Raw genomic sequence first — 13,725 nt, forward strand, 5'->3', positions numbered from 1 at the left:
GAAACATATAACAAGCTTATACAGTAATGTTTACTACTTATGGCAAAAGCGAACGTGTGGTATTATCGCAAAACTTGGCTATATCAGCCTTGTTCTGCCGAGTAGTAGTTGTCCTTTCAGCTTCACATTGTGGGTTTGCTCGTCTGTGAACGCCGAAGCCACTTATATATGCACGAGACGAACCGAGTCGGATGCGAGAGCTCGGGGGTTGCCGACGGTTGACGATGTCAGCAGCGGCGAAGACAGCAGCCTCTTTACGGCCGCCTTTCGCCCCCTAGTGAAGTTTCCGCCCCACCCAAACGATGGTGGTCTCTGAGCAGAGAGCTGGCAACGCTGTCACCAACCTCTCTGGGTCGTTATGCTGATAGGAGAGCTGAACGCGTTGTGCCCTATGGAGTGGCTAGAACATGCTCACAAAAAGGCCGGCCTTATGGGCAAGTCGGCACTACGTTCGCTACAAGTAAGTGTTGGCTAGCTCCGCCCATTCGAGACTCACGGAAAGGGATCAGAGCTTCGTGCCTCGGAGATTGTACAGCAGTGAGTGTGTTAAGTGACCGTTGGCTAGAAGTGCCTAAAAAACTCGCAATAAGAACAGCACTAGTAATACGTTTCTAAAGGGTAGACGCAAACTACGACGGGCTATGGTGGGTCCAAATTTGCAAACATGCGAAACGCAATTCTTCAGACGAACACTGAAAGTTGGAGATACCGCGGGAGAAAGAAGACAGTAAACGAAATGCAAGTCAAAACGTGAACGGGTGGGGGGTCGCGGTTGAGAAATCGATAAGTCGACGCGGTACAAAAAGAACGTAAACTGGATACAGGTACGATAAAATTTATACAGGGCGTGCTTGTGTTACACGTGATGAAATAACGTACATTTTTTTATTTGGATGGCTCATACCACTTCGGCACATTCGATGTACTTCCAAAAAAAACGATCCAAATGTAGCTTCTCCGTTATTCGACAATCATGTCTGCGCTGGCAGAGTTAAATAAATATTCCATGAGATGTCAGAGCTACGACGCCATTTTATGTTGTTGAGTGAAAGTTGAATTATAACGTGGCCAATGATATCTTACCCAGTAATATAACTGGCCAATCAAATATGATATCTTACATTTAAAAGGTCGCACTGCACAAATGTTCGATTTTTTAGCTTAATTATTGCATTTACGAGTAAAATTTCTTAACGAAGGTAATATAAAAATCATACAAAAAAAAAAACCGATACAAACAGCAGAAAGAATAAAGCATTCGAGCTGTGTTACATTAAAATTTGCCACGGATTCTATTGGCGAACTCAATTACATAATTATCTTCTTCTTTAGCTTAACTTTCAGATTTTAAATAGCTTTACGTTCTACTCTGCAGGAAGAACCATAGATACCTGATATTTTGATCTTTTTACTTTATATACGTAGTCGAAACCGGGTAATTTATCGTTTAGCCAAATATGATCAATATGAAACAAGTAGTATATATAAAATAACTACGGAAATTTTATTTTAATCTGATCAGAACGAAATTAAGATTTTCTGATAGGCAGGAAGTTAGGCTATGTTAGTATAAACATTTATCTTTAGCAGGTCTTTGCAAACAAAGTTCCTTTGAAAAAGCAAATAGACCTATCGGTAGAGACAGGACAATTAGGCGCCACTTCGGCTGATTCTGATGATCAGAGAAACAGTTTGTGACCTAAAATTTCTGTAACTATTTAATATCACTGCTTGTTTTTCGAAAAATGTCGGATTGTAATATTAAATTGTTCACCGTGACCTTTCTGTTTGGTTGATCGACATCAAGTATTTTCTATACCGTTGTAACATGTTTTTCCTGTCCTATGAGGTCGAGTAAAGAAAAAACATTTCTTACACACGTAATATTTGCGCATAGGAAAACGGTAGGGGAGGAAAAGGAAAAACAGAAATTGTTCTTACTTTTAGAATAACTTAATACCCGAAAATATTTAATAATAAAAACAAAATTGTCAAAAAACTATTGATGAGTTATCCTTTAAGATTAGGATATATTCTGATTTGGTTTGACTTTGTGGGCGTAATCACGAAGTTACGAGAAAAAAAAGTCTTAATTCGGTCAAATTCAATGAAGAACCTCTAAATTTTCAATATCCTTTGATAACACGCATTGGCTGCAGACCTAAAAGCGCAGCACCTACTTATCTGCAAGGTCAAACACTGAATTCCGACGCCTCCGGAGCGTTACAGAGTAAAAAGCAAATGTTACTTCCGAAATAACAACTGATATTTTCTTTGTCTATTGCCTCTTGTTAATTAGTGTCGCAAAACGTGTCAATATTACACTGTCGCATTCACTGAAAATCGAGAAACGTGTGCCTGGTGCCCAGCATAACCATTAGGTAAAATTACGTTCCGAACCTATCGTCTGTGACACCTTGTTTCTCGATTAATACAAAGAAAAAGTACTACGAACTCCATTTTTCGCGCTTCCATAGCAAAAAGCTTGTACGTCATACGATCGAAAAAATACTACCGCTAAAAAAGTATTACTTATTAAAACAGTCTAAAAATTTATGCCTGTCATTACAATATCTAGTAATTTGCCAATTTCGAATATTTGCAGCGCACAGCACGCCTCTGGTGTTCCATAAATGTTATAAGTTTTTATAAAAAGCAAAAGAATAGCTCGTTTGATGGAGTGGATAATTGATAAGGGAATTTCGAAGGTATTTCTATATAGGTATATATATATAGATGTACAAAAGACGGATCGAACGAAATGTGAATTGTCGGTCATCTTGGAAAAAAATAGATTGATCGCTCGACTCTAGTTTCCGTTTTCATGCAAGCAATCTAGAACGTCTCGGACTGGAATTAATATTGAATAAGGTTATAATTGACAAGACCAAACATCCGGTGGTTGTATCGAAGCACCTTAAGATGGAGTCATTTACTACTCTAAAGTTGTAGATTCAGTTATAACCTAGATGCCAGCTATTACCCGTGGAGTCCTTCTTTTGGAGTTGGCTAGCCTCGTTGCAATATGTCGAAATGGTTTTATTACCAAGGTGCCTGAGGTTGTAGGAACTTATAGCATTACAGCTAACAAACAGGATAAGTAACAAAGTGTATGGACCTCAGTAGGTTGGAGGACACAGAGTGGTGCATACTCTATTTGAGTCTAATTAGCACAGGTGGCTTGATAACAGTTCTCCATGAACTTACCCAAACGTTGGTACTAGTTTGATAGAACTGATGCCTGCTTGCGTGACTTTAGGTTTAAACTATACTCAAAAAAAGCAGAATACATTTTTAGGAAATGTGCGAACAAGCAACTATTTGATCAAAAGAGTCTTCATCAAAGGCATCACCATTCGAAATTGTTATGAGCTTTTTTTTATCACCAGGGAATATATCCAGCAGTGAAATCATCATCCAAGCTAGTGATTGCAAAACCACCCCTCCAGCACGCGTTCCTTGCCCTCGGGGCTGCGTTCTTGTATCGTCAAGGGCGTCTACAGAGAAAATGTATATTTCTGCAATTGCTTCAAAGCACCACTGCTAAAGGTCCAAGAGTGAACGTTTTGTCCGGCATAACCGATGGGTAGGACGAACTGCTGCATGCTCTATAGAGACGTCGTCCTTTCCCCTCGATTCTGATCTGCGCAGACTCGACGAGTCTAGTGCGCATGCGTCAGGGGCGGAGCGATCATCCTGATCGAGGCCGGTTTTTGTGTGGAAAGTAGAATCTGTTTAAGGAGTAATTGAGTTAGTTGTGATGAGGGTGACGGTAAGAGGTGCTGACATCCTGCGTTCCTCGTGACGCGGCAAACTTCCGAACCCGGTGCGTATCTAGGCTCTATCTAGGCGTTAGCCAAGGCTACAGTCTAAGCCAGCTACCAAGCGGCCGGCTTTAGCCTAGGCTAGGAGGAGGCTAGGCGCAACGCAACCTAAAGAGGCAGCTGCTTGCAGGCTCGTGATGCTGAACTAGCCGGTTCGGCCAAGACTCTCTGCGTCTCAGCCAAGCATTCCTTGCTCCTCTACGATTGTGGGAACGAGCTGTACCCAGCGCGCTAAGTGCTACTGCACTCCGAGCCAAAGCTGAGGCCCAGATTGGCCCCGGGGCCGGTTGCCCCATTGGGCCAACGCTACTACCACGCGTTAGTCTTGTACCATACCGCACCGTAACGTATCGCTTGCTACCGTCTGGAACCATTACCTCGACGTCGGCTACGACGTTGATGACAGCGACTTCGACAACCCCAACGTCAGGGCCTCCTGCTTCCTGAGGGCGAACCTCATTCTCTCGCGCCGAAACGGATGATTCAAGCAGAGGCAAAATTCAATTTGTTTCTCGTCACAAGCCGCTGCCGGCGCCGCCGCCACTGTCACGAGAAAAAGAAGCTTGCACTTTACGGCTTTTGATCTGTTCGATCTGATTTTGTGTTCAAAGTTTCTTTGTGAGAAGGGGGTGGCTGATTGACTGGTAACTGTTGATCCGAGTCGAAACACATCAGGCGTCAGCGATCGTCACTCGTCAGAATACATTAGGTTCAATATTGCTGAAGCTGTCAGCGAAGTCCGAGAACCTAACAGTTGTGTATGAGGTCGCATTACGTGAAACGGTTCAACAGAGCTAAATGGAGCGATGATCCTGGAGGTGGTAATTGATTGATTAGTTCATTGCTCCTAGTGGATGGCGATATTGTCGCTGATCGAAAGAAGATTTGATGGTTCAGGTGCAGAATCTTCCTCGTTAACAGCAGCTACACGTCTGTGATAGGCGAGCGATTTCGCCGTTGATATCGGTGTTTACACCCGCTTGTTCTTTTTCTTCCTCCTTACCCGTCGTTCGACCTACATAGTCGAATGCTTGGCACCTACCCCAGAGAAACAAGTTCCACCTTAATTCAAAATTTGACCCCAGTTACGTTGAAACAGCGTCGCGCAATATCAAATACCCTAAAGGTAACAATATTTGACGTGGTGGTTGAAGTAAAAGTGTTAGCAAGCTGTCCATCCACTGGGAATTTGTGTTGTGTAGATGATCAACCGTATGGCCGTGAGTGATTAAGTGTTAATGGTACGTAACGAACTGTATATGCATTACGAAGTGTTAATCTGAAACGAGATCTTGATAGCTTTCAAGTTTGCCAACCAGTCTCAAGTCGATTTATGGAAAAATCGAGCAAAATAGAAGAATAGTTTAACCACTAATGTTTTTCCAAACGTGTCCAAGTAATCGTCACCGTCTCCTTCTTTAACTTAAATGATATATGAGTATTTGACAGAGAAGTGCTATTTAATAATCCTTTCAAAAGCGGCAATCGACCATCAAGGAGTAACAGACAGACAATCGCGCTAGAACGTTATCTAGCCTTTGATATGAGCAATGAGTAAACTTTCCCGTAACACTACCCTATGAAAATTGCTTGGGAGAAACGTGCCGATCGAATCAATCAGATAATTTTTTGGCTAATCAATTTGGTCAACTGGTGCAGTCCGTTCTGATTTAGCTTAAAGGACCCATTAAGCCCAACAAATATTCGTGTACTGTGCAACCAGGCAACCTTCCGTAAATATAATTTTTTCAACTACGGACTTCAATCGATCCTCACCAGCCTCAGCAACTAGTCGATTTGGCTCGAAGAAATCGCCTGTTTTCATCGAGTTGGCTTGCCGGACTTCGGGGCCGTTCGGAACTGTGGCGTTCTCTGTAGGATTTCTAAGGACTCGCGGGCTGTCAAGGCCCCATACGACGCCAGGCTGTTACTTCGGGACGAGATCCTCCGCCAGTTCGGGGGCGGGCTAGGCACGTTAGGACATTACAGCGCCCTTCCAGGAGGCGGTGGTGTTCACAGCGGCAGTACGGGTGGTAGTCCAACACCTCCCGGAATCACCGGAAACGCTTCGAGCCACATAGGTGGCAGCGGGGGTGCTAACGGAGGCGGTGGATCCAGTCCCCTGGGCGCCATGGTTGAACGTCACGGAGGCGTTAGTGGGTGTGATTGTGGACGGAGCTGGTGTAGCATTTGTGGGGGAAATTCGTTAGCATCAGCTGTCTCCCAGGCCAATGGAAGGCTCAGCGCTGAACAGGTAATTACATATATATTATGGTATCCATAAGAACATGTCCTGTGGTGGAGCCATCAAAGCGCGGGTGTTCACGGGGTTTTAAGGGGAAAGGACATGTGGTGGTGTTTTGTCAATGCTTTTTGGAATATAGTGGTGAGCCCAAAAGATCAACAGGGAATTCGCTTATATGGAGGAAGGATTTAAATGGAGTTAGTTGAAATCCGCTTGGCTGATGTAGAAAACGGTGACGAGCTTACACCCGACAAAATTGCAGGCGTGACGCAGGTTCGATAGCGGATGTCGCTGCTACTTCTAAGAATTATAGTCGAACTGCATTTATCCTTTTGCTTACTGCCTAAGGAGACAGGAGAATGGAACATAGGACAGGACGTTGATTTTATAAGGACATCAATGCTAGTGTTGTGATTTTGCTTCGTCATCTATAAACACATATTGAACACTGATAAATTCCATACTTTAGCATCTTATACAATTCGACTTAGCTAACGTCACCGTATATGCAAAAACTTTTGAGGTCTTTAAAAATAAGCAATTAAGTTTTGTATCAAAGAGAGGAGCCCGGCACACAGCATTTTTTCTTTTGTCTGGAGCATTTTGTCTTGACCCGGCTTAACCTACAAAATTTGGATCGATCTAGTCTTAAACGGTATCTAGCGGCTGGTACACAAAGCCCACCGTCGTGCGTTTAGTTCTTCCAATCTTCAGTTTAACAGGAAACCATTAGGTGGGTAGAAAACATTTCAGACATATCTCTTTGATAATTGTAAGCCATTGTTTTGCGCTAGGAAGAACCAATCGCTCGACCGAAGAAATGCTTAATGGCAGTACCGCTCCTCAAATCCGAAGTACAAATTTGATACGAACTTAATGGTGTGTTTGTATCGGGTTTCGAACTTAGACCTCATCTGATGAAGCCTTAAATTTATCAAACACTCATTACTCCATCGCGAAGACGGATTTTTTTATCGAGCTGAGTAAGTGATTTTTTTATGTACACTCTGACTAAATGGGCTTACGAAAAGACGCAGCGAATATGCATTGGAATTTAACAGCAAATTGTAGGAAAGTCTTCTATCTAACTTCTAGAAAAGCGCTATCGATAAATTCAGTTATCCATAGTTGGCCAGGAGGTTTGGGAAAACTATTTTGGGGTTATTTTTGAGTAAGTTGTGAGCTTTGAAACTTTGAGGCACTTGTGAGCCGCTGTAGTAGACAGCAAACGGTGATACGATGTGGGAACTGGTTATATGGGCGACATTGTAGGTGCAAGGCAATGTCTAGATCTATTTCGTTATATATTTTTTCAAGCAGAGTCATGGATAACCACGACAGTTATCTTGTTTTTGGAAGACTACACTAAAGACACAAGCACTTCAAATAGCAAATCACTCCGATTGATATATCAGAGGTGGTTACTTGATTTTATCGCACTATTAATGAACACGTATTTGGAAATCACATAATAGATATTTTGAATCTCAGCCGATTTGGTATAAGTAAAACGTGGCTTTCAACAAAGGTCTCTCACTTACACTTACTCCCACTTCTCGAACAAAAAATAAACATGTCCGTATTTAAACCATCTATCATCTGTCTTCATAATGGCTAGAAAAATCTTAGAAATTCAGAAGAGTCGAATGAGAAGAAAGATGAGCTTTGACCTAGGTAGCTCGGCTGTAGGTAATTCCAAAGCATCACAGGTTTTTCTCCGAAAATAAGTACTATTCTTCCAATTTCCAGACTGACTTAGCCAGTGCATAAAATCATTAACAGCTAATTTAGCCCTACCGCTGACTGTATAATCGTACCTTGTCAAAATATACGGAATTAAGGCAGGGGATGTCTATAAGAAGTATTTTTTTCGGTTTTATTGGTTACGGATCATCTGCTTATTTTGAACTAAGGATACAGAGTTAGAAATATATTTTTTCCATAATAGCGGCCGTTTCCACTCGTTAAGTAAATTTCGATATTATAAAAATAAGTAAATAAAATATTCGCCCTCAAGTCGACCTAGAAAAGTTAGGAAAAAATCACCATCGACACGTGTAAGTTACTAATTCTGATAAATGAAACGCCAAGGTTTTGTCACATAGTAACTCTAAGTATGTTCAATTATTGGTTTTGAAGTAACAACTATCGGATTAGAGTCTGAAATTTTATGGATGAACCACTATTAAGGGCCGCTTAAAAATTATACAGCAGCTGATAATAAAAGAATCGAACCTAAGAAAAGTTCACTGACATTTTTTTTGATTACGACGAAAAACGTCCCTGTGTTTCGTAGACAAATGAGGCAAAAATAGCCCTACTACTACAAAACCGACACTGTCAACGTCAGAGCTTTTTAGAAAGGAATTTTTTTTCAAACCTTTATGAGGGCTTATTTTCTTCAAGTGTATTTGGTGAAAACTCCTTAAGAAATTGAAATTGAGGAACGATCGACTAACGATTAACAACACATCAAAGCGACTATTTCAAATGATCGCTCTTCCTTCTCGAGTTAGAGCATTACCTACCCTATCCAAAGAGATTATGAACCTAATGATCCTGGAATTTCCTACTGTAAATCAACATAACTCCTTTAATCCTTATTATTCTCGAGCTCTGGCTTTAGATTTGCTATAAGTTTGGCGGGTGCAGTTTTGAAGAATACACTAGATACAATTAACTAAAAGTTCTATTGTACTAAATAAAGTATGCTCCCTCTCTGCAGCTTCTCACACAACTTACCTGTAGTTAAGTCTGTTAGACTAAGATTAGATAAGGAAAAAGACAATCGATGTTATTTGCAAGTATATTAACCTACGCCCTGTCGTTTCCTATGATGAGAAAGAAAAAAAAAAACATTTTGAATCTAAACACAAAGCTCAATCGTTTATTCTGACGATACTTGTGAAACAGACTCTGCTCGTTCAAGCAAGAAGACAAACCTGTTAGAACGATTTATACCGAAAGCAATGAGTGTATAGAGTACGATTTACTTTTGGCAGAACGAGACCAAGGTTTTCTGCTAATATTTCAAGTAGGTTGTGACAACGTTTGTAGGTAAGGTAGACCTTTATTTTACCCACTTGGTCTTACGGCTCCTACATATAAAAGTGAGTCAATGGTTTTCCTAATGGAGCAGCATCTTTTAATCAGAATTGCAAGAATACACTCTACGAAGTCCAGTTATTACGACCTCCTCCGAAAGCACCTAGGTTCTGGTTGCCCACACCGACTTTATTCAGTGCTCTCTTGAAAGTCATGTCCAAGATGCGTGCTTGATTCGCTGTATCTTTATTATTAAGCTGGGTTCCCACTCAATTTTTTCAAGCTAGATTTGTTTTCAATATCCAATTTTCCTCACACAAATACAGATCCATTTACCATTAGTATAAGTGATATCCAGCTTGCTTCACTGGATACAAGTCTAATTGCGGTGATCGGTAGTGCTAATGTGTACGAAATTATCTAAACGCCATATGATTTCCCATACTTACCCATCACGACGACATCAGCGCGTAATGTTAACTGTTATTGAAATATATTAGGCATAGTATTACAACTAGGTTATTATAGGAGTAAGGACATCTTTTATTCATAGTGGGTTTTATATATAGTGTTGTTGAAATTATTAGACGATGGGAGAAAATCTACGCTCTAGAACAGGACAAATTATATTCGTAAAAAAAAGTCGACCTACTAATGGTGTCGTAGAGGACCCAAATGCTCTACTCTATCGCTACTAGCTACCATTTTGATAGATGTCGGTTCAGCTATGCGATTCAAATGCGTAAAATCCTTCTTCGGCCGAAGAAGAAAGGGATACGTTCTGGTCGATAGTCCACAGCTCCTATGGATTGAGGTTAGCTGAAGAAAATCAGGCGTCCGAAGCGACGGCTAACGATCGTACGAGACGTTAAATTCAAGGCACTTATTTTTAGGCTTGCACCCATAGATTAATATGCTGAACCATGCTGTGGTCGAAGGACAAACAGTTGGTACAAGAATCCGTATTGGGGATCAGAGCTGCCAAGAGGAAAGGCAGACAAAGCTTTCCTACGGAACAGCCCGTTCGATTCGGTAGCGACATACGAAGTAGCGCGAGCACGACCTTGTAGTGTACTTGCTCACTAAACTCAGAATTACCCATTGAGATGATTCAATTTCGAAACCCACGTGGTTCTTTTCATTCTGATAGGATCCGGCTACCTGGAGCAATGTTTGGCCAAAACAGTAATACCAAACGTAAAAACAAGAAAAGTTTTCAGTAAATGAGCCGTGGCAACTATGATCAACGTTTAGGTTCTATAGAAACAGAATTACATTTCGTTTATGGTGAATAGATAGATATTAACAGCGGCGTGCGAAACCTCAAACAACAATTCCATTTTACGCCACTCTATTCAATGAAGTGTTGTCTTTCGAACCTCATCATTCGCAAGTTACGTGTAATCGATACAAAGCTCTACTTGGCCTAATTTAGGTTAATCCTCTCGGGTTTGAAGCCAACAGGTCTCCTCGCAAGACCTGAACAGGTTTCGGAGTTCATTTGAAGTCTCGTAAATAGAAACGCTACGATTCGCTAAAGCTGAGGTGAGACCAAACGCCCAACAGCTTCCACATGACAGTACATAAGTTATTCCCTTCATCACCTTTCGATTAGCAATGAAACAGAACAACAAAACAACATTAGGGTTGATCTTCTGTTCTCTGTTATTCTATTACTACTGCTATATTTCTATAGCCTGTTATCGTCTTTATATAACGCCAGTGTTACGTTTATATCAACCTTTTTTTTTCTCTACTGGCTTATCAACGTTCGCGATATTCCGCTATAATTCATTCTTCAGATTGTTTGCCTGCCGGCTAATCTCAGGAATACGTTGCGGTCTACGTTCGAACCCGACCATAGATAGAAAGACTTCGTTTCGTGCCGAGACACAGCCGTCTGTCTAACGGAATACCTGCCTAACGGCGACACTGGACATAAAGTTCTACTATAAATATAGCTATCGAAATTAGATAAATACATCGAGCTTTACTTGTGGCGCTATTGGCTTGGCCAAATTTATCTAAACGACTGGTTTTTTCTCCAGTACGAAACGATCCGTGCGTTTACGGGCGATTTCCTACCACCACGATTCGATGATGAACCATGATTTCGAGGCATTTCACTGCTACTTCATTGCGGCGGCGGGACTTGAAATTGCTGCTACGTCTGACCATCTGATCAAGGTGCGGTTTACACGTATAAAAGGCATCAACGAGAATATTTCTCAGTGCGTATCTGAGCACCAAACTAACTATCAATAGCCTTGCGAACATTCATTTACATGCTTGATAGCTAGTTACATACAGATACTTATCAACACTGCCGCCTGCAATTGCGGTTGTTACGCTTAACGGATATATACTGCAAAACGCATAATTGAATTTATGTATTTTTCTATAGTATAAGGTTAGACAGCTAATTATCTCAAGATAATTTTCTGAACAAGACGAGAGATATCAATCTCGACTATCTCATATAGTATCCCTGTTGGTTGCCCGAAATGACAGTTACTATAGTTAGTCTTCGCTATCAAATACCGTCACTGAGAATGACGAAAACCATGACATTAGCATATGTTTAATGTACGGACATAGGACATCAAACATTTTTAAATCGAGCACTTAAATTAGAAAAAAGTAGATAGTTAATCTTGTCCAATTGAAATTATCTACTTAGGCTAGCTAGCTAATCATTTAAAACGTATTTAAGTAGCGCTGTAAAAACGTGGCGAGGTACGAGATTGCGTAGATGCATACGACTTACCCAAAGTAAGCGCTTTCTTTTATATTCCGACTGATACAAACTGGTCGGAACTGGGTCTAGATCACCGCGCGACTGCGAGCTGAAATTGTGCGGTATCTTACGGAGCCATCAACTTGAATCCGCTCATGCTACCAATGTCGTCTCGAAGTTGGTAGCGTCGACCACGACCCATTAGTTCTAAACAACTTCAATAATTGCTTTCGTTCCGCACAATAGAAACTGCTGTACTAAATGCTGATACAATGGTCCCTATATGACATGGCCAAGTATTTTCCCTATTCGCTAATTTCAACGGCAGTATTTAGATGACTCGCAGAAACATTTTCGGCTGTAAACTAGACCGAAACATCGTGGACGCGACGGCGGTATCGGGAATATATTCGAGCGCCAACGTGTCTCCTAGAGGGCAGCAGTGCTGATCAAACCGGAGTTTAGAGTGCAGACAAAGATGGTCAGGCGTTGTCGGCCATTGGATCAGTAAGACTGGTTTGAAGTTACAGTAGTTATGCATACTTTATCATCTGTTTACAGGGATGAAAATCACTACGAATTTAAGCTTGAGGAAAAATACTTCCGTTGAAAGATAGATTGAGAGATGATCAAATATAAGATTCAGATGATAACACAATAGTGGCTAGGGGTTCAAAATAGAACACCACATTAAGCTATTTGTTATAGCCCGATCGTGGAAGATAACTGGCGGCGAGCTTCTTCACTAAGTCTAAAAGTCGTCCATTTTATACGCTTTGTGATATGCGCACCTAGACGGGATTCTCTCCCCTTCATCGTCACAACAATTTCCTGCGAACAACCAAGAACACCACGACGGCGCAGTGAGTAAGTAATTTGCTCGCCAAACCTTCTGTCTTTCGGATCCAGCCGTCTGAGGCAGTGTTTAGCGGCTGTACCGGAGTGTAGAACTGAGAACATTATTTCTACGAGACAACGTCGAAAACGTCTGATCCTTATCCGCATCGACGGCGTTTAGCAGAATAGCGTCACGGCGTCATCAATGTCGTCGCTGAATAGCTACATTATGATAATAGCTACGAGCATTGTCATAGACATTTCAATGCGCTGGCCGGTTCTGTGGTGCAATTTCTCTTTCTGGTCAATGCACAGTAAATTATTGTTATGGTAACAATTACATTTCAGCCATTAACATCCATTATTTCTACTACGTCTTTCGTGCTTGCCTACACGGTTGTGGGGATTATCATTGCAGGGGGCGTAAGGCACAGCAACATAGACAGTTAACAGTCTTCAAGGCTTCGAAAGTGGGCTAAGTCTGTAAAATACGCATTGCCCGTTCTGCCTATCTAATTGATGTTCCCGCTCTACAAGAAACGGGTACAAAGGTCCCATGTGATCGTACACGAGTGCACAAATGACGCAAAAAGACATCAACCCGAATCGGCTAGCCAGGCCAATTCAAATTTAGCATCATTGTCATCATTGACGATTCGTCTAGTGCAAATAGATCCATATACCGAACGCTTGGTGCTCTTTCAGATAACTCATTATAGGGATGCAGGCTCTATGAGGTTACGTCGATAATGAAACCCTATGTGGTAACTGTCGGTAAAGGCAGTATGCCATTGGAATACGCGCGAAACCCAGTTGCGCGAGAGATAACTGCAACTGTAGAATAACGTAGAATGTCTACAACATCAGAGAGGTGCAGTTTTCATTTCGGAACAATTCCTGCTATCTTATACCGTTGCTATATTTTCATTTACAGTCATAGTCCATAGTTAACCAACTTTGAGGACTTTCGATCAACATTACAATACGGATCTCCGTTTAGGAACTATCACTGTCGGGCGTCTAGCGATATTGCATAT

The 13,725-nt window shown here is 41.5% G+C and overlaps 1 protein-coding gene across 3 annotated transcripts in view; it reads left to right on the forward strand.

Moving 5' to 3' along the window:
* The first annotated feature begins 3,788 nt into the window (after positions 1–3,788).
* LOC111250119 (uncharacterized) overlaps positions 3,789–13,725 on the forward strand; it is a 24,696-nt gene continuing 14,759 nt past the window's right edge. For all 3 annotated transcript variants that reach the window (XR_015326096.1, XR_015326095.1, XM_086986658.1), the window contains exon 1: positions 3,789–6,078. Coding sequence is in view for 1 of the 3 variants with exons in the window: in XM_086986658.1 (XP_086842784.1) it covers positions 5,956–6,078 (123 nt within the window). In the remaining 2 variants the exon portion in view is untranslated. The remainder of the gene's footprint in view (positions 6,079–13,725) is intronic.

This window comes from Varroa destructor, unplaced genomic scaffold (assembly GCF_002443255.2).
Source record: "Varroa destructor unplaced genomic scaffold, Vdes_3.0 BEIS01000004.1, whole genome shotgun sequence".
In the NCBI taxonomy this organism is placed as follows: domain Eukaryota; kingdom Metazoa; phylum Arthropoda; class Arachnida; order Mesostigmata; family Varroidae; genus Varroa; species Varroa destructor.